At 41.4% G+C, this 27,698-nt stretch overlaps 1 protein-coding gene across 25 annotated transcripts in view; it reads right to left on the bottom strand.

Annotated features, from left to right (window-relative positions):
- Window positions 1-27,698, bottom strand: part of DLGAP1 (DLG associated protein 1) — an 822,007-nt gene that overhangs the window by 193,743 nt on the left and 600,566 nt on the right. For 3 of the 25 annotated variants that reach the window (XM_072949194.1, XM_072949199.1, XM_072949197.1), the window contains exon 1: window positions 24,515-24,589. The exons of 14 other annotated variants lie outside the window; for them this stretch is intronic. In XM_072949194.1, coding sequence (XP_072805295.1) covers window positions 24,515-24,589 — 75 coding nt within the window. Of the gene's footprint in view, window positions 1-24,487; window positions 24,590-24,991; window positions 25,140-27,698 lie in introns of those variants that run through there. 8 more of the 25 variants (XM_072949187.1, XM_031690243.2, XM_072949193.1 and 5 more) reach the window with 5 other exon arrangements.

Consider the following 27,698-nt stretch of genomic DNA (forward strand, 5'->3'; position numbering starts at 1 on the left):
CACCTAAACCGAAGCTGTGGAATAATTTTAGCAATTGAAAATTACTACCTTCTCTAGAATAACATGTACTTAGAAATGCAATGACTCAGAAACCAACATGATGTATGTATTCTGCTTTCCTTAGAGAACATTCAACATCAGTTTACAATACTTCATGCTAAATGCATTCAATAATCAGTGCTTAAATAATTTTACCTGTCTTTGCTGTATCTGCATATTCTGCTGCTTAGCCAAACTCCCTCTGCACATAGATGATAACAATATTGTTACACGGATGCCGGTTTTACTTAAAAGCTGGACTTCTCCCCCTGCCCCTCCGGTACCATAAGCAACCGAATCCAAGGAAAAGGGTGCATTGGGGGTACTCCTTATAAAATTGCTCATCCCAAACTCACAGACATCATGAAACATGAAATAAACTCCAGCATGTTAAAAGAAAAATTATGGATTAGCAGAGAAAGCAAACACAGAGAGACTATTTATCTTCTTTTTCATAGCCCAGAATTACCAGGAGCTTACCTTATTAGCTGAAATGCCAAACAGAATGTCTTTATGGAAAATTAAGTTCATTATTCATCTCAGCTTTGATTTGGTACAATGCAGCTGAGAGCACTTAGCTTCTCCCTATGATTTGCCGATGCAAAGTGGGTGAGTGAGGCAGTAAACACAGAACTTGGGAGGCGGGGAGTGGCTGGCCCGGGCTCACAACTCGAGACTCGCAACTTGACATTTTCATTCATATGAAAACGCTTAATGCAATCACGTCTTATCACTGAAGAATAGCTCTTAAGTGACCACTTAGTGGAGATCTTGCAGCCCATGCAGTTTTGCAGGGCGGTTGCAGCTCTAACGTCCTGCCTGTTCGTGGCCCCAGCAAGATTACATTGCTGTCTTTCCTTATCTCGGTGGGTCCTTGGGCTAGTTTGCAGCATATTCGTGGATAATATATATTTTCCCACAAGGAGAAATCCACATGGGGGAGTGATTCCTGCAATTTTCTAAAAAATAAGAACCTGATGATCTCACCAGCAATGGAAAGACAGATGCATTTACAATTTTGAATATAAGTGTGCAGACTCACAGAAATTGGATACAACATTCAGGTGGCTCATAAAGGGAGAGACATCAGGGATCCGGGAGAAAAACAGCTAGAGAGATCTGCCCTCTGGATATCAGATTCTCTTTTAGAAAAAAAGTCATATTCTTTAATAATTCGTTAACTTTCTGCAAATGAATTAAACATGCTTTAGAAACTTCTGGCCAAACACTTTTTTTCTTTCTTAAAAAGTGACCTCCATAGACAACATCCCAGAAGAACCTTATTTAAGGTGTCTCACTTCCAGATGGGAGAGGAGCGGCTGCAGCTTCCTCTCTCATGCGTTTTACTTCACAGAAGTTGAGCAGGCTGCGTGTATTAAAATCCAGCTTTACCAAGTAAAACATGCAACACAAGTCCTAGATAATGAACAGACAAGGACAGCATTCCTGAGCTAAGCAGTTTTAGCTTAAACACTTTTTAAGCCTTTCTTGACTTTGTCATCACACAAAAATCAAACCCCACATTCTCCTCTCCTGAATTAATGACAGCGTGGCTGCCTCCGATGAGAAAAAAAATAATAATTATTGATTTGCCTCAAAAGGTTAAACACAGAGTTACTGTATGACTCAGCAATTCCGCTCTTAGACATCTGCCCAGGAGAAAGCAAAACGTGTCCATACAAAAACTTGCACACGAATGTTCATGCACCATTTTTCACAATAGCCCCAAAGTGGAAACAACCCTAATGTCCATCAGCTGATGAATGGATATAAAAATGTGATATAGCCATACAATGGGATATTACCTGGCCTTAAAAATCAAGTATTGACACAAGCTATAACATGGATGAATTTTGAAAACAGTACGCTGATTGAAAGAAGCCAGTTACAAAAGATCACATCTTGTATGACTTCATTTGCATGAAATGTCCAGGTTAGACAGAATCTAGGGAGACAGAGAGTGGTGCAGTGAAAGGTAGAGAGAGAGAGAGGTGGGGTAAGTGGAAAGACAGTCCCATATGTGCAAAATCCTTGAGGAGTCGTGAGCTGCAGACCGACCTACAGCACCATTTGTGCTGGTGTTTAATCAGGGCTAATTTTCAGTAAGAAAAAAACCCCAAATCAGAGGGAGTGAGAGCAAGAGCAAGAGGAAGAGGAGGAAGAAGAGAAGAAAGAGGAAGAGGAGGAAGAGAGGGAGAATAGAGGTGAGACTGGGTTTGATTAGATAATGCGGAAGGGCAGAGGGCTCAGCGGGAGGGTAGGCTCACACACCTTAGTTCGGATGACATAATATCAAATGATCGAGGTGACAGTCAAAGGAGAAAGCATTTCAAGAAGCCAAAAGAACTGAACTAGGAGAGTTCTGAAGTGCTCAAATTAAAGAAACTTTTTTCAAACAGGAGAAATGGGTTCATGATTGAGGAAGAATACAAGTAGGTGATGAGGGTCTATGAGAATGGCACCAAGAGGGCTAAAGCCCAGGATAAAACGAAGTCTGTGAAGAAAATAAATAAGTAAATAACAGAAATTAAAAAGGCCAAGGAAAGTTTAAAAAAAAGGCCCTTTATAAAAGATATGAATTGGAACAAACAGAAGAAGAAGGACAACCCCCAGGCCTGGTCCAGATGGTGTGATGTGAACAGATGATGATGCGGGAGGAGGAAGGGGAGGAGGAGCACCGGGGATGAGGGAGGAGGAGGGAGGAGGAGGAGGACAGAACATCAGACTCTCCGACTTCACCATTTTTTCTGTCAAAGAAAATGATCTTTAAATCAGAAAGGGTAGAAGAAGCATGGCGAAGAGAAATTTCAATTCCGGGAAGACCTCTTAAGTGCAAATGACTCATACATCTGTGTTTTCATTCCAGATCTCCCATATGAGCTCCAGGTACTTGACAACTTCACTTAGATTCTTCACTTAGCACTTCACATGCAGCATCTTCAAAATCAAACTCATTTTCCTCCCCTCTTCCCCCCACCCCCCGTAGCTCTTCTCCAATTTCCTGCTTCAGTGAGTGGAAACACCATCTTTCATGCACGTCAGAAACATAGGTACCATTCCGGACACTTCTTTCTTCCTGTACATCACCAAGTCCTGTAGATTTGGAATCTCTGCAGACGATCCACCTGCCTCGACATCACTGTCACCATCTGAGTCCCAGCTGCCTTTTTCTGTTACCTGGGCTGCTCTACTTATCTTCTAACTGGTTCTCCTTCTTCCATTTAATTTATCTTTTTACTTCCTCTAAAGGGATGTTTCCGAAGGCAAAGGGATGCAGGTGTTCAACTTTTAAACACAACCTGTTGGGCCGTGAATGATACAGTCCTGTATATCTTCCCAGGCTCACTTTGCACCACCTTGGTGACCTATCCAGACTCGATTTCTGACCCTTTTCTTTCTTCCTGCCTTTGCGTGATTCCCCTCACTCGTTGTATAATTTATTTTAAGGCTTCCTTCAGTCCTAATCCCAACCGTTGCTTCCTGAAAGGCTGGTTACATCAATCTACTGTTACAGTGTCATAATCCTCTTTGTTTGTATTGAGCAAAGTGGTCAGTTGGGATAGGCTTGTCCTTATGAGTAAAACCTTCGGAAGGTGCATGGACCACTACACTCTTGGCATCTTTGAAGACACGTTCTTGGGTTGTCTCTTAGATGCATTGCATGGAGTGAAGGCAGGGAATAAACATTTTTGGTTCTGGGACCCAGCAGTGTGCTCTCAGGTGCAAAATGTTTGGGGGTAGCGCTAAGAAGTATCAGTTGCCCATCCCCTAGAATCCAAAATGGCCTTAATCCTACGGGAGGCTGAAGGCATCCACACAGATCCTCCCAGCAGAGAGAGGGACAGCTGAGACCGCAGGCAGAGAAGAGCTTCCAGCGTACTTCAACAGTAGCCTTTGCCACAGTAGTAAATTTGTGTGATTGATTTGAGTAATGTTTATCTCCCCGCTGACAATAAGGCCAATAAGAGTAGGAATCATGTCTGTTTCTGGTCATCATTGAGTCCTTTGCATCTGCAGAGGGCCTGGCAACAGCAGGCATTTAATAAATATTTTTTGAATGAATAAATGAAAGAGCTCTTAAATTGGCAGACTGTGGTGGGAGGGTAATGATGGCATAATTGCTGCTAGAAAAATACTTTAAAGCATGTGTTCTATGTCGGATGTCAGGGCCAGTCTTGTTTGTGAAATCTGATCATTTTATGTTGTTCCCTCGTCAACCTGGCTGTGACGTCATTGCTGCCCGAAGAGCCACTCTTAGTCAAACACGTCCATTTTGCTTAGAAAATTAGCGTGTGGGATGTTGACTTAAAATATCATAAGATTTATTAGATTCACAATTTAATTTTCCCGATGAAGACATTTTCCTTTTTAAAAGGAGGGCTCACCTAAAAACATTAAACTTAAGGTTTTGTGCTCAGGCAGATTATATCTTCAGGTACTCAAAGAGCTTTTGGTAGGACCCCAGGATGAAGGTGGGTGCTTAAAATTTGTCAAAGTGAATGTGAGGGTGAAAGATGGAGATGGGCAAGTCTTGAATCATCGAAAAGAGAACAGCTTGGTGGGCTGAGTTTACAGAGCAGCAGCATCCTGGAACAGGCTGTTAAAAGGAGGATCTCTGAGCACCGGAAGAAGCAGCTTGGGTTTATGAAGAAGCAGTATGCTAAGATGACTGTGTTTTATTTTTATTTTTGAAGATTTTAACTTGGTCGATAGGTAAACACATACCGCGAGCTTCCTTCTGCAAAGTCATCTTTATAGAAAGAAAACAGGAGGAAAATATTTCTAAATGTTACCAGGACTGATTTTCACAGGAACTGAATTTTCCCACTTCTCCTCCTGGAACCCATTCCAAACAACAAAAACAATAATACAACAAAACGAAGAGAAATATCCACAAGGAACATTTTCAGCAGAATCAGCAGAAAATCCACACGCTCCCAAGTCAGACCTAGGCTGAAAGCCAAGGGGAGAAGAGATGATAACGTGGTAGGTAAATGAGAGGTACGAACAGGACCCAGAGGAAGCAGAGCTAAAAGCTCTGTCAAATGTACACTCCCCCGAAGTGAGGACCACCATCCAAGAGGAGAGCACTGTGGAAAAGGCTGGGACTAAGGTAGGCGGTGGAGGGTGAGTGGGCAAATCTCACTAAGGGCCAGAAAAATTCTTTCTAAAAATGACTGCATCGGGGGCTGGTGGTCAAGATGGCAGAGTAGAAGGAGCTGGAGCTCACCTCCTCTCACAAACACACCAAAATCACAACTAACTGCAGAACAACCATCGGTAGAACTGGAACCTGCCAGAAAAGATCTTCCCTAACTGAAGACAAAGAAGGAGCCACAAGGAGATGGGTAGGAGGGGGCTGACTCACAATGTAATCAAGCCCCAATCAAAAAATGGACAGAAGACCTAAATAGACATCTATCCAAAGAAGTCAAACAGATGGCCAACAGAACATGAAAAGATGCTCAACATCGCTAATTATTAGAGAAACGCAAATCAAAACTTCAATAAGGTAGCACCTCACACTGGTCAGAATGGCCATCATTAAAAAGCCTACGAATAACAAATGCTGGAGAGGGTGTGGAGAAAAAGGGACCTTCCTACACTGTTGGTGGGAATGTAAATTGGTGCAGCCACCGTGTAGTGGAGGTTCCTTCAAAACCTTAAAATAAAGTTACCATGTGATCCAGCAACTCCATTCCTGCTTATACATCTGGAGAAAAACTCTAATTTGAAAAGATGCATGCACCCTCATGCTGACAGCAGCATTATTTACAATAGCCAAGACACAGAAACAATGTAAAGTGCACTGACAGATGACTGGATATAGAAGTTGTGGTGTGTGTATTTTCACAATGGAATACTACTCAGCCATAAAAAAGAATAAAATAATGCCCTTTGCAGCAACACGGATGGACCTAGAGGTTATCATACTAAGTGAAGTAAGTCAGACAGAGAAAGACAAATACAATATGATATCACTTATATGTGGAATCTTAAAAAATGATAAAATGAACTTATTTACAAACCAGAAATAGACTTAGAGACATAGAAAACAAGCTATGACTATCAAAGGGGAAAGGGGGAAGGTTAAATCAAGAGTTTGGGATTAACAGATACACACTACCATATACAAAACAGATAAACAGCAAGGACCACAGTATAGCACGGGGAACTATATTTGATATCTTGTAATAATTTATAATGGAAAAGAATCTGAAAAAATGTGTACTGAATCACTCTGCTGTACACCTGAAGCTAACACGACATTGTAAATCAACTATACTTCAATAAAAAATTTTTTAAAAAGCTACCAAAAAAGGACTGTATCATTTCTGTCCCCATGTGACAGGCATCCTATGAGGTCATCCATGAAGTAATTGAGGAAGAAAAGAACTCGGTTTGGTCTGAGAGTCGGAAGATGTGTGAGTACTTAGGTGCATCATACTATAAAGAAACAGTTTATAACTGTAGCAGTGGCGAAGGAAACCCTTGATTCATGAATGCCTAGAAAATGACAGCCCACCATTCCTGCCACAGGAACCCTCTTCTTATTCTCTAGGGAAATGTGACTTACTCAGATAGGAGTAACATTAAAGGAATATGCATGCAGGCACTACGGGGAATATGAAAAACAGCAGCCATAAATTTATTGTAAATAATGAAAATGCCCTGGAAAAATATGTTGCCACAAAGACAATTAAAAGTATCACCCAAATTCAAAATGGTAATTAATGAAGCAATTACAGCTATAAAGGCAGAACCCCAGAGCAGTATTACAAGAACTCGAGGAAGAAGTAAGAATAAAAGAAGGGTTGCTGGTGGGCAGCCGAAGGATATGAAATAGTCACTGACAGAATTGAGGGAAAAGAGGGTAAATGAAGAAACAAAAAGACAAAAATGAAAATAGTAAAGAAATGGTGCTGAAAAAAAAAAAAAAAGAAATGGTGCTGAGATAAAAAAGACAAAGAAGGATTAGAGAGACAAGGCAATATGGCCAACACATGCAGAGCTGTCATTCCAAAGAGGAAAGTCAAAGCAATGGAACAGAATCCTTATCTTAAAATATAATTTAAGAAAATTCTTCTGAAATAAAACAGTCTTAACTTAAGTCTATTTAATGAAAAGGCACCCATTGTATCAGTGACAAGTTATCCAGAATGGTCAAAATAAAGAAATGTCTCAGAAGTTTTGAAAAGAATCCTTTTAGGCAGTAAGACAACAAGATAAAATGAGGTCAACTTCAGACTTACACGCAGAGACATTAAACCTTAGTGCATAGCAGACCAGCACCTGGGATATCAAGCCAAGAAAGTGGGAGCCAAAGATTTTTCTATCTGGTTAAGCTCCCCTTCAAATGTAAAGACTCAAGTAAAAAGAGCTTTGGATATGCCAGAATTGGGGTAATATTCAAATAGGGGTGGGGGAAATACTAGGGGATAGGCTGGAGACAGACATGACTTCAACAGAAAAATGTCATCAAAGAACCACTGGCCAACACCCCCATGTTCACTGCAGCATTATTTACAACAGCCAATATGGAAGCAACCTAACTGTCCATCAGTGGCTGAATGGATAAAGTTAAGGTGTGGCATACATATGTGTGTGTGTTATACACACCACACACACATAGTGGAATATTACTCAGCCATAAAAATAATGAAATATTGCCAGTTGTGACAACGTGGGTGGGCCTTGTTGGCATTATGCTAAGTAAAATAAGTCAGACAGAAAGACAAATACTGTAAAATCTCACTTACATGTGGAATCTAAAAAAAAGTCACCTCATAGATACAGAGAACAGATGGATGGTTGCTAGAAGCAGGGGATGGGGGTTGAGTGAAATGGGTGAAGGGGGTCAAAAGGTATAAACTTCCATTTATAAAATAAATAACTCCTGGGGTGTAATGTACAGCATGGTGACATTAGCACTGTATTGTATACTTGAAAGCTGCTAAGAGTGTAGATTTTAAAAAGTTCTAATCACAAGAAAAAAAGATTTTTAACTGTGTATAGTGACAGATGTTAACTAGACTTGTGGTGGTGATCATTTTGCAATATATACAAATATCGAGTCATCATGCTATATGCCTGAAAGTAACATAATGTTCCATGTCAATTATACCTCAATAATAATAAACAAAGAGCTAGTAGCCAAAACCCATCTCAATGCATTTTAGGAGAGGTTTATCATCTTTATGAATTTAAAAAGAGTACCCTTATGATCCAATATTACATGAAGTTTCTATAGCTATATAGATGTAGATATACTTTAAGAATTTTTCTGTTGCTAATTTGTTATACTTTTTTTTTAATCTTTAATGGCTGTTGAATATTACAAAATGTCTTAATGTGCATATTGAGATAGTCATCTGTGTCTAGTCTCTTAATGCTGTGAATTATGTGAATATTTTTTCTAATGCTAAGGTTTCCTGTCATTACCAAAGAAATTCCATTGGGTCATGTTATTTTACATTATTGATAATTACTTAATTTTACTGGAATATTTATTAAGAATTTTTTCATCGAGTTCACGAGAGAAATTGCATTGAACTTTTCCTTTCTCAGCTGACGAATTGGGCATCTTTCCTTCTGTTCAGATCTCTGGAGGAATTTTTTATATGACAGGGATTACCTTTTTCTTGTAGTTTTCATGAAACTATTTGGGTCTGGTCTTTTTTTTTTTCTGAGTAAATTTTAAATGAATGTATCAATTTCTTAAGTTTTTATGGAGGTATTCAGGGTTCTTGTTTTCACTGAGTTTTGAAGAATTTATTTTTCTAAGAAATTATCCACTGAAGTTTTCAATATATTGGTATAAAATCTATTTATTTTCTATTCTTATGATAGATTTAATAGCTTTTGTACATTTATTCATGTTCCTTTCTTCATTTCTAATAATGTTTCTATTATGCTTTCTTTTTCTCTCTTTGGTAAGTTTGTTCAGAGGTTTCTTGACATTACAGTATTTTCAAAGAACAGCAACAACACAAAAATCTTTACAGTGATTACCTCTGGGCAATTCAGATTATCTTCTTTATTTTCTCATGTATTTAACAAAATTTCCCCATAAATGTATATTAAGTTTATGAACCTCCCCAATAATACCTGGAATAAAATGCTACACCTTTGCACAAAATAAAAAATGTGGACTGAATAGAAGATTTCATAACTGGTTGAACAGCTTTCCCTAGATGGTATATAAATAATTTCATGAAAAACCATGGAATGGTCTTTAGTGATATGCATAAGCCTTTCTTTGTGGCCCTATTTCTAAACATTTTATCACCAACTTTGATGGTGATGTATTAGACACATTATGAGATTTATACTATAATTCATCTTGGGAAAATATTTAAAATACTGGATTTCAGATTTAGTGTTCCTCCAATTTTGACGGCAGAGCATTCTTTTTGGTAGTCCAAATGGCACTTTTAGGTGGGTGAATTAGAAACAAGCTGTCTGTTTCTTAAGATTCTACTGCCATTTGCTGGAAAATTTTGTTAATAAGTAACTAACTAAGAGAACTGCTAATGTAAATGGTGTTCCCTAGAATTAGAATGTGCCCAACCTGCCCAATAGAAAGGAGTGGCCCTGGGCTAGGAAGACATCATTGTATTTATAAGATAACATTTGATAAAGATTAGTATAATATTCCACATTATGTTAAACCATCTAAGTGCACCGTACAAAGTAAGAGAAAGATGACCATATGATTTCACGTAAATGTGTGGCTCACAGTTTTTGTCTGGGTGGGGGACAGGTTGGCATGGCTGTCATACAAGCTGGTCCACTGATGGAAGTAGGGTGTTCACATCCAAAGGTTTTCAATGGACACTGTGAAGTTCGAATTCAACTAAAATACTGTTTACACAATCATACCCTAAATTAAGAGAGATGCTGCTTGTCTTGGAACCAAATACAGTTTGTCCACTGTCAGCTAAGAGGGCTTGACATCCTGCTCTTGGAGAACTGCTGAAGGAGCCAGGTCTGGTGAAGGTGGAACAGTGAAGACTCTGGGACAAACAATAGTCTTCATCCAACATTTGCAGGGCTGCCTTGTGGAAGAAAAATTTGACTTACTTCACATAGCTCTACAACCCAGTTAAAGAGAGGTGGGCCTGGATTCACGGTTGAGAAGTATCTTCTAAAAAGGGTGTCAAGAATGGAAGCTGTTTCTGGGGTGAAAATTCAGGGACTCTCTCTAGAGGTTGTTCGGTAACATGTGCATAAAACCTTAACATGTGGCAATCCCATTGGCCCAGTGAGTCCGGGAGTTTCTACTGAGAAGGTAGTCGGATGCTTCTTGAGGCATGCGTAACAGTGAAAGGTCCGGATAGGTTACTGAGTAAGCAAAGGAAAAGAAAAGAAATGTGGAATAAAAAACCAAACAAAGCAGAACGGGGGCAGAAAGAACTAGGGAAAGAGAATGAACTCAGTGGAACAGAGACTGCTATTATAAGTACAGAGGTGGAAAGGAGCACGAGCTATTATTAGAAAGTCACCAGTCAAAATAGGCTGGAATGCAGGCCACTGAGGCAGCGGCCCAGTTTTTTTGTTAATTAGATGAGAGAATTGTGATTGCTAAAATAAAACTCAGATTGAGGATCTCTAGTGAAGTGAGGTCAACAAAAATAGCTAATAGATGGGAAATGCGTTGTCTGCAAGTGAAGAAACCTATTACTGATGGGTGTTAGATGGGTTGTAATGTAGAGAAAAGAAACAGATGCACGTACGGATTATTATACACCATAAGGCTACATCAGTAGAGGGCTTCAGGACGCGGCCTGCCAAGGGGACGCCGGCTTGGGGAGTGTGCATCCCATGCTAGGCAGCGGGCCCGATGCTTGTGGTTGTCTCCATCTGACACTAACCAAAAGGGCAAACAAGCGTCTGCAGAATAGTTATTCAAAGTTAGAATATTTAAATTATTTGAAGATACTAAGATTTGCTTACACTTCTTCTTCTTCTTTTTTTTTTTGAATGGAAGAAGAGTGCAGAATATTTGGGAATACTAACCAGAAAAACTTTTCCACATTTTATTGAAAAAGACATTTATGACCATTATTCCTAATGGTGAAAAATGGAAAAAATTTCGAATGCCGAATAATTAAGAAATGAGTATTCTCACCATGGTGTATTAGCACACTTGAATAGCCACACATATTTTCATTAAAATGATAGACATTAAAAATAATAAGCATTGATTAAAATGATAATCATATATATGCGTACAAAATGATTGCTCCATTATTTTATGAAACTACCAGCAAATTCAATAGTTCCTTCCTAACTGCCAGATTCCTGGATAGACTTTTCTTTTTCATTCCATGTCTAACCCGACCCCTCTTTGGTAGTTGACCTCACTGAACTTTTCCTGTTTCTTGAAGTCCTCTTCTTCCGTTGTTTCCATGCTGTTTTGATTTCCTTTCCATCCTTCTGTCTTTCTGGCTCTTTAGCAATGTTTTCTTTTGCTTCCTGTCTGTGCTTTAACGTCTTACAGCCCAGGAAACCAGTCTGTGCTGCGTCATTGTCTAACTTACACACACCCCAATGTGATCTCACTCACGCTCAAACTTTCCTCTACCTTCTAGGTGATAACTCCCAGCTGACCTGTCTCCAGTCCTAACACCTTCCTGAACTCCAGAATCATAAAGTCAGCTGCCTTCTCTTTTCCTTCTCCCTCACCTGAGGATTTTTGACCAACCTGGCACCTTTAAGATATGGTAGAAAGATATCTTTTCTTCTCTCCATCTTTACTGTTTCTAGCCTCATCAAAACCACAATCATCTCTTTTCTGAAATACTGTAAAACTCTCCAAGATAGTATTCAAATGAATGAATGCTCGCCAATGGGACATCTTCAACTGAATAGTCTACAGGCACATCAGAATATGTCTAGAACTAAATCATCTTCTCCATCCAAACCTATTTTTTCTCCCACATTATCTGTCTCTGTTGGAGGTACTGACATGCCCCCAATTTTTCAAACTATAAATTGGCTATCATTTCTACTCTTCTCTTTCCTGATAACTTAGTCATTCCATCTCCAAGTCTAGGCAATTCTACATATTTTAAGCATGTTTTTTTCCTTTTCAAAAATTCCTACCACCAGCATCCGTCCCCCCTGACGCTATAGTGAGAAATTCTTGAGGTCAGGAGCTGTGTTTTTCAACTTTGTATTCCCTGTCTTTAATAGAGTGTCTGACGTGGTTAATGTACACAAGTGTTTGAATTTAAAATTGTATTATGTACAACAAAAGGCAAAAATATATATAATAGATTAATTGAAAATGTGTAAAATGTATGTACTTCGATTTATAGATATTGGGAAGATATCTTCAAGTGATATAAAGAATGGGCATTTTAGTGTAAAGTAAAATGAATAAAAAATGAGCATCAAATATATAATTAATAGGCAATAGTTTAAAATAGTTTAAAATGGCTTAAAATAGACTAACATAGTTTAAATGGTTGAGTAGTTTAAAATAATCCAATAAACACAGAAATTAGTCCAATTGCACATGAACGAAGTATCCAGGGACCACTGCATATATCATTTTTAGCTGATGTGTGCCGGATGGATGATTTCACACACTCTTCATCCAAAATTAAAAAAAAATGATTAGGTTTAAAAATATATCACATATTAGGCGGTAGATTCTGTGGTAGGTAGAGTAATGGCTCCCCAAAGATGACCACGTGTTAATCCACAGAACCTGTGAATATGTTAGCTTACACGGCAAAAAGAGACTTTGCAGATGTGATGAAGTTAATGATTTTGAGATGCGGAGATTATCCTGGACTATGATAAGCTCGGGGGAATCACAGGGGTCTTTGTAAGTGAAAGAGGGAGGCAGGAAAGTCAGAGAAGAAGATGTGACCATAGAAACCGATTGATGTGACTGCTGGCTTTGAAGATGAAAGAAGGAGCCAGAGTCAAGGGATGCAGGCAGCCTCTAGAAGCTGGGAAACTGGCAAGGAAATAGGTTCTCCCTTAAATCCCCCAGAAGGAATGCAGCCCTGCTGAGGTTATGATTTTAGCTCAGTGAGAACCGTTTCAGACTTCTGAGCCCCACAACTGTAAGGTAATAAATATGTGTTTTAAGCCACTAGCTTTGGGGCAACTTGTTACAGCAGCAACAGGAGACTAGTACAAATGCTGTAGGGTTTCATTTCATCAAAGCCTAAGCGAAATTGTGTTCTCTAACAGTAACTTCTGCAGCGTCTCTTAAATCTGCTCCCTTGTTTCAGTCCACGTTGCTACCACCATATTTTGAGTCTTAATAATAATAAGAGCGTTTACTGAGGCATTATGTGATGTCCTTGTCCAAGCAGTGTTCCACAGCTTTTACATGACATTCACCCAGTCAGTCCTCTCAGGACCCCTACGTGGTAGGGATTGTTACTAACTCCATAGTAAAAAGGAGGCGACCAAAGCAGAGGGAGGTTAAATAACTCACCAAGTTGCCTAATCAGTAGAACACAGGGTTTGAACACAGCTGTCTGGCTCCAAAGCTGCACTTGCTCTTTCTAGACCTAACTTCATGGCCATGGAATGGCATGGCTATTGATGAAGGGTCCTCCTCACCAATTTACTGTGGATGTACTGCGTGGCCGGCTCCTGGAGGGTCAAGGACAAAATGCAGAGTGGGAGCAGAGTAGGGCTCCCGGAGAGGACAGCGCCGGGGCGGACGGGAACAGCAAGGAACCACCGGGCACCGTGCCCCCAGCCGGATGCCCCCCGTACATGGCAAGGACTGACAACGGTGGGTGAGAATCTGGGCAAAATCCCAGGTTAGTCCTTGTGCTTCTAGTGAAAAGTTGATTTTGCTTCTTGAACATTAGGTACGTTATAGAATTCCGTCTTCAAGATAACTCTGCAAGGTATTTTTTGCAAAGGAAGGACTAGAAGGTAAGGGTGGTGATGTGGTCCATTTAATGGAGGAGCAGGCATTCACACCGGCAGCCCTGCCTGTCACCTGGGTTCACAGGAAAGTACCAGTTGGTTCTGACATCCTCAAGAGCTAGGCCATCACAACAGGGCGTCTCCTTCTCAGGGCAAAGCCCAAATCTAGTGGAACTCAGTATATTCAAGTAAACAAGAGACAGCTGCGACCACGTGGTCCGACAGAGCTTTCTGCGATGACGGGCATGCTTTACGTGCCGTCCAGCATGAACACCAGCCACCCGTGACCACTGAGCGCTTGGAATGTGGCTGCTATGACTGCGGGGCTGAATTTTCAATGTCATTTCACTTGAATTAATGTAAATTTAAATAGCCACACGTGGCTGGTGGCTACCATATTGGACACCACGGAACTAGACTATTGTACTTAAAAGGAGCCCTAGAGGCCACCTGCCCTCATTTCCCCAAATAGGGAAATTTCCTTTGCTCCGTCCCTGACGTGTTCATCCAGCCTCTCGTGACACATTTTTAATAACAAGAAGCTCTTCGCCTTAACTTGGGATCTGATGCCTTTGTTAGGAAAAATCTTCCTGATTGAACAGGTACATCCCCAGGCATAGGATCTGGGGATACAGTGGGTTTTGTGTAATAAACCCATTCGTTATTCCCTGGGGTTATTCCCCGATTTGCTCTCCCTCTGCTCTTCTTGTGCCTGTGAAGGTCTTCCGGGGCGCCCCAGCTGCGTCTCAATTCTCTGGGTGCCCAGTGTGGTGCCGCCATCGCAGAACCCAGGCGACCCCATCCTGCCCGCCCGCTGCTGCGCAGAGCACAGGGTGCCGCGTGAACGCGGGGATGCTCTCCCTCCAGCAGTTCTCGCCGGCGGCCCAGATTTCTTCTCCAGGGCCTGGGCAGCCCTGCTGCCTCCGGGGCCGGAGCCTGGTGGTGGGGCTCAGCCTGGTTGTCGTCTGATGCCTCCGTGCCCTTCTGGGGAGTCTGCTCCCACTCTCATCCTCACACCATTGCTTGTCCCTAGAGATGCGGCCCAGGGAGTTAAACTGCTCGGGCTGGGCTTCCAGGCTACACCATCTCCGCCATCTTTGGGAAACTCAAGTGTTTTAGAAAAAAATATTCCTTCTCATCCTGTCAACTAGAGACTCAGTCCTGCCCTCCATTTACTTATTCTCATCATCAGGGTGGTTGCCTGCCCCATCTGCTCTCTTCCTTTCCCCAGACCGGTCTTTCCCTTTCCCAACGAGGAGTCGCTCTCCCAGAGTCCAGTCTGGGTCAGACAGGTGCTAAATAAGTCTTGGTTGAATGAAAGACTTGTTGAGAGTGGCTGTCCTTGTACACCATTTAACAGGAGTTTTCATTACACACTCACGATCTAAATTAATGGAAAGGGACTACATATTATGACAGTTGGACGGATTCTTCGCTGGTCTAAGAAATACCGCGCTACATTCTGTTCATCCATTAATCTAATAGAAGGTTCAAAAACACCAACGAGGCTAACTTGACGTGGCTTAATATTAGTGAATTCTTTCATTCCTTAGTTACTGTCAAGTCTCTGTTAAGCGCATGATTAACATTTCATTATTCTGCACTGGGGTCTTTTATGAAATGTTGAACCAAGAGAAAGTGGAGGCTGTGGAACATGTTAAGATTGTGTCCGTTACTTTAAAGGAACTTCATCTGGACTTAGAGAGGGGAGGGCATTCAGTAAGGGCTTGCTGGGACCCTGAGTTATGTGCGATAAGATACGTGGACATGAGGAAAAATCCAAAAAGAGCTGAGAAGCAAGATACTAAAGACTGTGTGACTCCCAGGTTCATAACTGAGCAACATACCTCTCTTCCTAATGGATTTCAAAAGCCTGGCCATTCTGTACTATTACCTATTACAGGGATTTTCTTTAAACCCTGCTAATACTCCCTAACAGCATGATTTCTTTTGATATATGCAGTCCCGTCCAACCTGACGGACGTGAGTGCTCTGCACTGGGCATTGTATCACTCACTCAGTTCAGTTATATGGGTGATTAAGAAGCATTCTAAAGGTAGACCTTCAGGGAAACAGATCTTGTTCGGACCCGTAGTAATTGAACAAACAGTAAAATTCGTGAACTTCCCAGATATTTAGTCAGCAATTTGGGATATGTGGAACTCATGCACCGAGCAGAATTCTAGCTCACAATATACCTGAGAAATAAGGATCTGGTCTCCCCAAAGGACAAAAATACCAAGTCACGCTGACTTATAGAGAAATTGGGTCTGGGGATTCCTAGTTTACTTCCTCATCATTTCAGTAAAATTACTTCTTACAGAAGAAAACATCCCCAAATTAATCCAAGCAAAGGAAAGCAAATGGACAGGCAGTCCCTATTTGGACGTAACCTTACAGTGTTTTAACAATGTCATAACTACCATCAGGTCGGCAGTCTAAAAGGATAAATAGTATCCTAAAAAACATAAGCACAACAGCCTTGAGTAATGGTTCCTGCATAGGGTGACATGTGATTTTCCAGTTACAGGAAATAACGTTGTTCTAGTCCAGTTTAACATCACATGTCTGAATTTGCAAATGAATTTCATGTTACTTGATTTCTAACATGGCCACTTTCCAAACCAGACTTACTAACTTTACACCTAATCACAGAGGTAGAGTCTGTTTTTTTAATCACAGTTAATCATTAAAAAAAAAACTCTCATTAAAATAAATTCTCATCCAGAAACAGCCCTTCAGGAAAAGATCAAAGGAAACATTTCCCAAGCAGAGGCAGCCTGCTCTGGTGGGGAGTGAACAGAGTCTGGAATCATGCAGATCGGGGTTTAACTCTCTGTTCCGTCATTTACCAGCTTGAGCAAATTAACTACCTTCATTCTGTGTAAAATGAGGTGTGGACAGCTGCCCCAGTGACTTTTAGAAATAAGAATATATGTGAAGCATAGACCTGTCGAACTTTCTCAATAAGTTATAGCCCTTCTTGTCTCCCTTTTCCCCCTCCTTCTTCTCCTTCATCGTGGTCTTATTATCATTGGCATCACCGTGATGGTGTGGAAGTGCATCTAGCATGTGCTGAGAATGTGTTAGTGCCCCGTGTGGGCAGAGCGCCAGCCTGGGAATTAAAGGGCCTGCCTGTTCTTAGAAAAGTCAGCCCCTCTCCCTGGGTCACAGCTGAGGAAAAGCAATGAAGGTGACGTAAGACCATGTCTGTTCAAGCCGAAAAGTTCTTTTATAGCATGAGCAGATCAGGAACTCTTGGTGCCTGTGATCAATTGTCATTTGCATGGAAGGGCTGCTGGACTGCAGCCTGGGAGGGCTGCCAGTTCAATTTACCAAGCCTGGGACAGTTACCTGACCTTTGTTGGACTTTATCAGGGTTTTCTCGTTTATCTGATTTTATCAAGAGTCAGTTTATCAAGAGTGGATACAGACTCCCCTCCTCCTCCCATCTTCATCCTTGCCATCTCTGTGCACCGTCCTCACCCCACCATCAAACTCCTTAGCTTACATCTGCTTAAAGGGAAAGGAACGGGCAAAGGTTTCAAACTGTGCTTCCAGAGTCCCCCTTTAGGGAGACTTGGATGCTGGGCCATGATGAGAGGGAAGGTGGTTTGGGTTTGAATTCTCCTGTGCTTGCTTCCATGTGAGTGTTACAGCCGCTCCTTGTCCCTATCCAGGGACACTGGGGGCCCTCGTATAAAAGGGTGTGGTGTTTGCATATAGCTAACACACATCTTCATGTACTTTACATCAGCTCTAGATTACTTATAATACCTAATGCAATGTAAACGCTCTGTAAGTAGTTGCAAATACAATGAAAATGCTGTGTCAGTAGTTGCTGGCACACAGCAAATTCAAGATTCCTCTTTAGAACTTTCTGAAATTTATTTGTTTATTTTCTGATATTTTCCACTTGCAGACCCCATGGATACGGAGGGAGGACCGTTCCATGTTTAATATATTCCGCTTTATATGAACAGGGAATTCCATGGTTTAAAGAGGTCAGAAGGTCTAACTGTCTTTTGAAGTTCTTTCCCATACTCAGACTGACGGTGCCTGCTCAGTCCGTAGAGAGGAAATCCTTAACGAGATGCGCTTTCTAGAAACCTTAGCCGTAGACTAAACCACAACAAAATGAGTCCCAGTGCCTAGAGTGCAAAAAGCAGTGGGTGGGGCCAGTGGCCGAATTTCTTGAGTATGCAGAACCCCAGGATAAATGGGTGCCTCTGCTCCGTGACCGAGGAACGCTGACAGGAGGGCTAAGAGGAACCGGGGCGGGGTAGGGGGGGTGGCATCTACTGCTGTCTGCTGCCGGGGAGCCACGGGCACGCCGGTCTCTCCAGGCTGCCGTCTCCTCATCTGTAAGCACAGTTTTGGGAGAGTTTCCCATTCCAAATTATGTAATGAAATAGCTAACCCTAATTCCATTCGCTTAGTAGGGTGCAGGGGGAGGGGGTGAACATGGGAGGGAGTGTAGTTAACATCATGTGTCTGAGGAAAGGGAAAAAACTGTATTTACTGATGACGCGACTATACATACATATATACATACATCTCAACAAATCCACCAGAACTAGCCAACGAATTAGCAAAGCTGCAGAGCACAAGACCGACACACAAAAATCAACTGCATCTCTACACGTCAACAACAACCCAAAAAGAAAGTTAAGGGAAAAATTCAATTTATAGTAGCATATAAAAGAATAAAATACCCGGGAACAAACCCAACCCAGGGGGCGAAAGACCTGTACATTGAAAACGTCACGTGTCTGCGTCCTAAGGGCCGTTTCAGTGCCGTCAGGGGAGGCTGAGATTATGGCCTTGCCTTCCGGGAGCCTTCCGGGGAGTTCCGTGACGCCGCGCCGGGAGATGTGGGGGTGTTGTGACGCGTGGCGTGGGAGACAGAGAGGAGACAGGCCAGGCAGTGAAACCCTCCGTAAGCAAGGACAATTTGGAGGACAGACGAAGAAGGAGTTTCAAATTTCCTATCGTGGCATAGCTATAGGAATCACTTTATCTACCCATCAAATCTAATTAATAACAGGTGATTTTGGGATTTAAAAAAAGGCATTGTCCAAGTCAAAAATAAGCATTTTTTAAGAAGCATGAAAGCCCACAGGAGACATTTTTGATTGACTGTTCAGTTCATGAGATCACCTGGCATGAAACGAGATGTTTCCTTTTTGGGGCCGGGACTGCGTAAGTCAAGTATGGCAAAGCAACCTACACGACGGTTTCCAGCCTGTGGATCTGATTTTTCATCAGCATCGCCACACAGCCCTCACGGAGAGTTCTTGTTTCTGGTGGATTTGCTTCAGCTCCTTTGTGAAAGCCTGAGAGAGAAGGCAGCACGGGGGAAAACCAGCTATTTATAGGCGCTTTTGACTAAAAGTGTCTGCGCAGCAGGCCGCGGGACACTTCCAAGAGGCCGGAGCACAGGAAGCGATGTAATACCAGGGAGAAGGCCAGAGGAGGGTGGCGGGGCTGACTTGACGTGGGACTCGTTTTCAGAAAGCTCATGTTTCATTTGCAAACAAATGACAGTTACTTTCACTGACACCCCCTGAGTTACCGAGAAACTAGCTAAACTTCTGCTAGTTGGGAGAGGAGAAGAAGGGAAAAGATGAATTCTCCAAGGATTACAAGTGGTTGGGGGCCTTTCAGGGACTTTAGGAGAGCGGCTTTCTCTGTACCTACTTACTGCTGGGGGCCGGCGCTCAGACTGACGCTGGTAGCGCAGCCTGGGCGAGCAGCTGGCCTGCGACGGAGCTGGCTTCCTGGGGCTGAGAGGGGTGATCAGGGACTTTGGGCATGAGCTAAAAAGAGTGATGGACAAGGGCCTGTTGTCCTCTTCTAGCCGTGGCGGAACTGAAGCTGCGCTGGTGGAAACACCCCTCAGAGACCCCAGATGAAGCAGGACCAGGGGTGAGTGGGCCAGGTCCCCTTGCAGACAAGCTCTGCACCTGTCGCTGCTGGTTAAACCTGCCCTGTGGGCTCACCAGAGCTGCCTGGAATAAGGCGGCAGGGTCTTGACAGACTTATGAAAAGAAAAGCAGTTTTTGTCTAAACAAAAGCCAGAGAAGGCTGGACGCATCGCATTCCATCAGCACATACCGAGTCCTGGAGAAACCTGACCCACTGAGGCCGAGCTTTCAAAAGACTGACCCTTTGTGACCTTTCCATCTGCAAACAAAAGCTTTATGTGGTTAGTTGGCACATGGGGCGAGGAAGCCTGAAATCTGCGTTGTGATGAAGACCTGCCACCTGTCACGGGCAGGCTGTCCTTGGCCACGGAATCAGATATGGTCAGGCTAACCGTGGCTCAGTGAAAGTTGGATCAAGCAAAATACAAAGGAAGAAGTGATCTATGAAACACTTGAAGAAACGGTGAAGCCTGACATCTGAGGATTTGTAAAGTCAAAACATTTCATACTACTTTTTTCATTTATTTCCCACATTTGAAGTGAAATATTTTTCTAAGACCTCAGCAAACCTAAGAGTTACATCATTATCCTTATTTTGCAGATAGAAACGGAAGTACTACGTAGAGAGAGCACCAGGCCGTGAGGGGAAGTCAGCGGCGACAGGCAAGCCAATGTTGTCATCCGTTAGACTCTGCTGCCCCCTTCTGTGAACACAGTGACAAATGTAGTCTGACAGTTCCCCAGCAGTGGGCTAGAGTGTGCTTCTTAGATTATCTCTGTACTGGAATCATCCCAGATCTACAGAATCAGCATCTCTTGGGTTGATGCCGAAATCCTCATTTGATAAACATTCTCAGGGTGGTTCTAGTGCACAAACTTAAGGAACCATTGCTCTAAATAGTCAACAATAGGTACATGACTTCCTCACAGTGAAACCACTGGGATGCAGCAGGGACTGACGGGTAACAGGAGAAACATACCCATTTTTTTTTTTTTGGAAGTTAGAAATACTACCCTGCCATTGTAACCACAGAGTTACAGATTGCAGGTAATTTTTCAACAACAGCTGTCTTCCTCTCTTGTGAATCTTTTAAGCCACAGTCATGCTTCAAATCTAAGTTTCAGGTCAGTTCTTTGCCTCCTTGTGCCTTGACCCCCCTGCCTTAAAAGGATGGAGAAAGAAGGAATGAGCTAGTCTTTGAAAAGAGCCTTAAAGGTTTTCAGAGATGTCTAAGACATAACAGGGGAAAGAACAGGGCTGTGGCTGGACAGTGATTGTGCTAGTCTCAGCCTGCTGCTGACAGTCAGGGTATCTCTTTAGGGTTTATTTTTCCCATTTTTAGAAAGAGTGGGATGGACTGAATAATCTCAAATAATCCTTCCATAAGGGGGTTACTAGGGGAGAAACAAGTAGGGAGGAGGATGCTATGTCCACTGTGCAGGGAGGAGTTTGTGAATGAGGAGGTATACTAGATGGCCTTCCACTGAGGAGGTTCTAGAATTCTAAAACTATCATTTTCCTGAAAAACAAAAAAACAAAAAACAAATCATGTACCTTAAAGTTTCAGAGCCCTGGAGAGTAGAATGAGTAAGGAGTGAGGCAGTCCTGTGCATGTACGGTACACAGTGGTTAAAAAAATAAGGGGAACAGAGGTCATTTCCTGTCATTGTTGTCAGATGTCTCTTCATATGAAAGGGACTTAGCTTCGCACCGGGGGTTTAGGACACCCCTAACTGGCTTATACTAATGGTCTGAGATTTAATATAATCACTGTAAAAGCAAGGGAATGAGTTATCTACTGGGATCTATGAAAAATCTGTTTCCTCACTTCATGGTCATTCTCGTTTCATGGACTGGGTAAATGGTACATTTGAAATAGGTCTTATGTCATGAATCAGAGGTCAAAGAAAGCATATGTATAAATGCATATCTGAGAAGTGTGGGCACAGAAATGCCTTTGCAGACGTAGCATGAGTATGTGACCCATCCACAAGCACCCAGTGTCCAGAACCCTCCCGTCTGCTTCGTAGACAGATCTGTGATAGCAGGAGCCTGAATTCTGTAGGAAGTTTCCCAGTTCTGTGAGAACAGTGACTTAGACGTGCCAACTGATAGAGAGGAGTGACTTAAAGTACGTGAAAGAAAAGATCTGTCCATCTAGAAAACCCATTCTGTGAAATGTAATTCGAAGTCTATTTTAGAAATGGAAACCAGGCAGGGCGTATTGCTAAACTTTAAGAAATGGAAAAAAACCCACTTTTTTTTAAAAAAGATAGTCATGTATTTTCTTAAACTTAAAAGATCAGAGAATCAGAAGAGGTCTCTCCTTGGTCATATGAGTGTCCCCAAGAAATAAAAGTGCTAAAAGTAGTGGAAGAGAAACCGGTCAGGGCCAACACAGGAGTGAGGTGATGTGTATCCCCTTACCTTCTATTCCCTCCTTCACCTTTGTTAATTTTCTGACAGTAAGTAGCTCTTTATCTTTACCTTTTAGCTGTAAACAGGACTGAGTTAAAGGAGAATAAATCATTCACTGAAAAGAATGAAAGCACCCTCTTCCCGTGGTTTCAGTCTAAGAATTTATGAAAACACTTAAATATGCATTTACAGAAACAGAGTAAAAAGCACTTTCCCTGTGTCCTAATATGTCCCAAATGCCTGCTCCTAGGGATACAGCCTGAAGGTGTGGGATGAGCAAGATGGTTTTGAGCAGCAGATAAAGATCCCCTGATGTGAAGTTCCACATGCATGTTATTTTTATCTAACAGGAAGAGTTATGGGTTCAAAATTTCAAGTGAGTAATAAAAATCATAGTAAAGTCCTATAACTCCTCATGGGTTTCATTAATAGCAACCTGAGTTGACCTGTAAAGGCCAATTTTTATTTTTCTCTACCTAGCTATCCTGGCAAATGACAGAAAAAAATATGACTGGTAAGAGGTACTATAGTTTGAAGCAGATGAAGTTTCTGATTTCAGCTGTTTTGAGCTATGAAGATGGAATTTCTCCATGATTCCACTTCAAGTCAAGGAGCACGGTCAGATACTAAGAGAGGTTGTTGCCTCTGAACCTAAAACCCAAATGGTAAAAACCTAAGCTAATCACCGAGTCAAAGCCAGCTTGGCAATATTGCATATATATTTTTAGTGGCTCCTCTAAAACCTCAGACAAAAGACCAGAGTGTTCTACCGTTCACAGCTCCCTGCGTCAGGTCGTGGAAAGCCGTGGTCCCAAGTGGACCGGAGATTATGGATGAATCTTCCTCCACAGCATGGTAAATGTTTACCCTGGGCTCCTGTATTTAATTTGCAACTAAGCAAACTGTCCTCGAAGGAGGATGGAGAAAGAGAAAATAAAGTCCACTGGCCACTAGGAAATCCAAAGCTGGTTTTCTTAGTCCTCTGTGCTAAGCAGTGCTGCACCTTCCGTTAGGAGACTGGACTCTGTGGGGTCATAAAGCCTGTGCCGTGAAACCTCTGACTGTGGCTAACCAAGCACTTTCAGTGTTACTGAAACTGTCTTTAGAATAATGAAAATGCAGACCAAGAATAATAAAGTTATTTTAACAACTTGCAGGAAGGATTTCCCATTTCTATTTGATCTTTCTTTTACCATCACTGACTTTCTGGACCCCTGCTTTTCCAGTGTTTTGCCAGTTGTGTCCCCTGTCTCAGTGCTGGGATATGAGCAGCAATGAAAACTCCAGAGAATCAGAGAGAGAATTACCAGAATCACCAATTCTACATTCAAAGTTAGGGTCAGTAACCTCATTTTTCTATCAGCAAAGAAGGACATCTCTACTGAGACCAGGGAAAAAGAGGCAGGAGATTGTACAAGCCAGACAGGAAACACATTCAAGAATCTTGACACTTTTTGCTGGATTATTAAGGCAGTTTAAATTGAGAATGTACAAAACCATCAATGTGGTTGATTTTTTTTTTAAAAGACAGCAAGGAAACATCGCGGTAACCTAAGTCACTAGCAGAACTGCTCAGCACTGCCACACATTTCATACAAAGTCGTTTTTAAAAACTGGTTTAACGTAATTTAAATTGTTCTAAAACAAGAGGAAGGAAAATCTCAGCCTGGGAAAGGAAAACCCCACTGGGCAAAGACTGACATAATCTTGAATGGAATTTTGAAAAACAGTTATTATACCTGCATTGAAAAATAATCCTGGGTTCATGCAAATTATGAATAATTCTTCAGTGATCTTTGGTGGGGTCTTACTTAACCAACAGGAAAACAAAACCACAAGGAAATCCACAAAGAAACCCCAACCATCCAGAAATTCTGATTTTGCAAAGCAACAGTAAGCACTCAGGATTCTTGTCATGGAAAACGACAGATCACATTTCAATCACTAGACACACGACGTCCTCCTGTAACACTCAGCACCTTAGATCACCTGTCAGTTAAAGATGTTATGAAGCCCCTTGGAGACACAGATGTGTAGGTATCTGATGTCTCTACCTGTTTTCTTACCATCTGTACACAAATTAGTTTTTAGCTCTTTCAGTCATACTAGCCATTATTTAGAGAAGAAATAAAATAGCAAAACTACCCCCCCCCCAAAACCCCACTTGAACCAACAACACATTATCACCAAATACAAAGTAATAAAAGAGTTGTTCCCAAACCTGGTCAGTCCTGCCATTTCTTGAAACTTGCACACACACTGAAGAAACCCACTCAGCCTTAAAAAGGTCGATCATTTTGCTCTCCTAAAATTTCATCTCTGAGTGCTTGCTTTCTCGGCTGCCTTGTGTGCGCTCGCCCTCCCTCCCTCTCTCTCTCTGTCTCTCTCTCTACTTCTACCGGAGAGCGTTTTCTTTCCTTTTTCCTGTTTCTGCTGCTGGATGAATGCAAAACACATGATTTCAAGAGGCTTTTTGTTGTTTGTTTTTTGTTTTTTTTATGTTAACAGTTGGAAATCTAAAATCTTGCTCTTCCGAATGGCTTTCTATGCCAGTCACTCAACACACGACGTTTCCATAAAGAGGCACATACAGAAGCAAGAATCCTGCTTGCTTAAAGCAAAAACAAAACAACAACAAAAACTCTCTTTACTCCTCTGACCCCCTTGCTATTTTATTTACCTAACGGTTAGCACTTACCCTGAGATGTGCCATAAATGCTCTATTCCAAATGTACAGAAGCCAGCCACATCTCAGCTGAGAATTAAACAGTTTTAATGTCTTCAAATCCATGTCCCAGCTCCAAACCCTGATAGAGACAGTCACTGGCAGCCGTACAATAGTTCTAAACAGCAGACATCTGATTCCTGACATTTAAAAATAACAATATTGGGGGAAAAAAGGGAGTCTTTTTTAAATTAACTACAAACAGCTTGTGAGTGAGCACATAGCACCAACTGACTGTATTAACTGGAACTTGCAATGATTTCAGGCTACAGTATTTTACTTCTAAATCAATGTCAGAGGCCAAATACCCACAGACCTCTCTTTTCTATATGATCGTGGCAATGGCCTGAGCTAAATAATTTCTAAGTGATAATTCTAGAGAGAATCAGAACTGTGTTGGCATTTAGAACTCTATTATTGGTGAATATTAACTTATGTTCTGTCTTGAATCAAATTAGGGACACTTTGGTCATTCCATTGCTCACCTGAGATGGGTCACATTTCACATACATGCATTTTTAACTCCATGCACACAGGTGAGGGCAAGTGAATGCATACATTTGCTACAGAATAAAGCAAATATTAAAATGAAGAAAATGCATTTATTTCTATTTCTGAAGCACATTATAGACTCAGACAAATCTGTGGTCAAGTCTTAGCTTTCCCACTTTCTATGCATGAGGTCTTGGGCAAATGGTTAAATCTTTTGTGCTTCAGTTTTGTCAGCCATAATATTGGAATAAATAGTAATGCTAATTTTACAAAGTTGTTTCAGGAAATAAATGGGATGCTCTGTGGTTTCTGGAGCATAATGGGTATATAATGTCGCTGCTTCCTCCTCTGTTTTATGTTTAGGAGGCGTAGGGACTGGGCACAGTAAATGGAGACATCCAGGCTGTGCGGGCAGACAAGTCAGCTTCGACCCACTACATTGCCGTGTGCGAGCTGGGCGTCCTTGCACAGGTGACTTAACCTCATTTACTAAATCTCAGTGTCTTCAACTGTAAACTACCTCACAGAGTTTTAGAGAGCAAGTTAGATAACACTGGAAAAACGTCTACTTTAAGCATTTATTAAATGGGAGCTCTAGGGCTTACAACTCTTGAAAATGGCACTAATCAGTGCCCTGCATATGTGGCTTAGGAGTTTAAAGATGTGGGCTGAGCTCACAGGCCTTCCAGACCAAGTGCCTTACTTTATAGTAGACGAAGGAGACCCAGAGAGCTGAAATGATGGTTCTAAGCCATTTCACTAGTCAGTGAGTGATCACCAACTCGTTGGTGGCAAATAGTGAATAAAACATAGACCTCTTATTTAAAGTTCAATGCCTTGTCCACTAAACTTTGTGATGTTGATATCAAACACATTTGTACATCCAGTTTCAGTATTAGTTTGTAATTGAAACAGTAACTGGGGAAAAAACCCTGTGTGTTCCTTAATTTGCTTCTAAGAATGAGCTTATAAATGAAATTATTTTATAGGGGGTGACAGGGGCTGGCTAACCCTATCTTCCTGAGAGGAGCTTCTACAGGACAGAGATTCTCTCTTCCCTATAAAGCAAGAAGAAAGCTGGAGAGGACGTCCAGTTCCCTGGAGTTTCCCACAGTCCTCCCTCCCCTTGTGAACGTCCAGCTCCTTCTTCCCTTTCTTTATAGGAACTCTTCATCTCAGCACACTGATTGGGAAGAACACACTGCTCTATATTTAGTTTATTTATTAAACATACCATGTCCCCACATTGAAATATAAGTTTCTTTTTTCAGTTTGAAAGTCTTACACAGAATAGGAACTCAGTAAATGTCAATATTTGCTAAAGACACTATGACTTTGAGCTCAGTTTATATTTTAGGTGTTGAACTAGCTTGTTTTAGGGTTAAGTTATTGCTCAGTGAAGAATAGAAAACATTACATTTTCTCAATCTTTCAGTAATTCTGGGATTGTAGATAAAGGTGCTTTGGCTATCAAGTCAGATTAGCTATTGCTCTGGGGAGAAAGTGAAGGAAATGGGATTAAGGAGGGTACTCATGTGACCAGTGTAATTAATGTTTTATTTCTCTAGTTGGATGAGGTATAAATGGGTGTTTATATTTTTTCTTGATACTTTTCTGTAAGCCTCAAATATTTCATTTAAAACACTGGCTTAAAAGAAGGCAAATAATTTGAAAATAGAATTTCCAAATCTTTATGAGATCCAATAGTGCTACTATATTAAATCCATACTTAAATCTTTAAGTTTTCATTCTGACTTTATTGAAGAACTTTAGTAATATGTTTACTTTAAAGACTTTTTCCCTCCTTGCTCACAGTTCCATGCCCTTTATTCCACTGTTGGGTTGGGCTGTACTGGTAAGAGCTATTTTGCATCAGATAGACCTAAATCTAATTCCCAGTTCTACAACTTACTGGCCACATGGCATTAAGTCACTTGATATTTTTAAGCCTGTTTCTTTTCTTGTAAAAACTGTATGTTATTATCTCCAGCTCTCAGGATTATTATGAGAATTAAATGAAACAAAAATGTGAAAACGTTTGCTACAGTATCTGGTACACAGTAGATTTTCAGTTAGTATCACTTTCCTTCTTTCTTTCCTTATCCTAACACTTTTCACCACTACTTGAGATTTTTACTTCAAAAAGATATAAAAAGGAAAGGAAAATGAATTTAAGGTAGGAAGAAAG

This window comes from Vicugna pacos, chromosome 24, assembly GCF_048564905.1.
Source record: "Vicugna pacos chromosome 24, VicPac4, whole genome shotgun sequence".
In the NCBI taxonomy this organism is placed as follows: Eukaryota; Metazoa; Chordata; class Mammalia; order Artiodactyla; family Camelidae; genus Vicugna; species Vicugna pacos.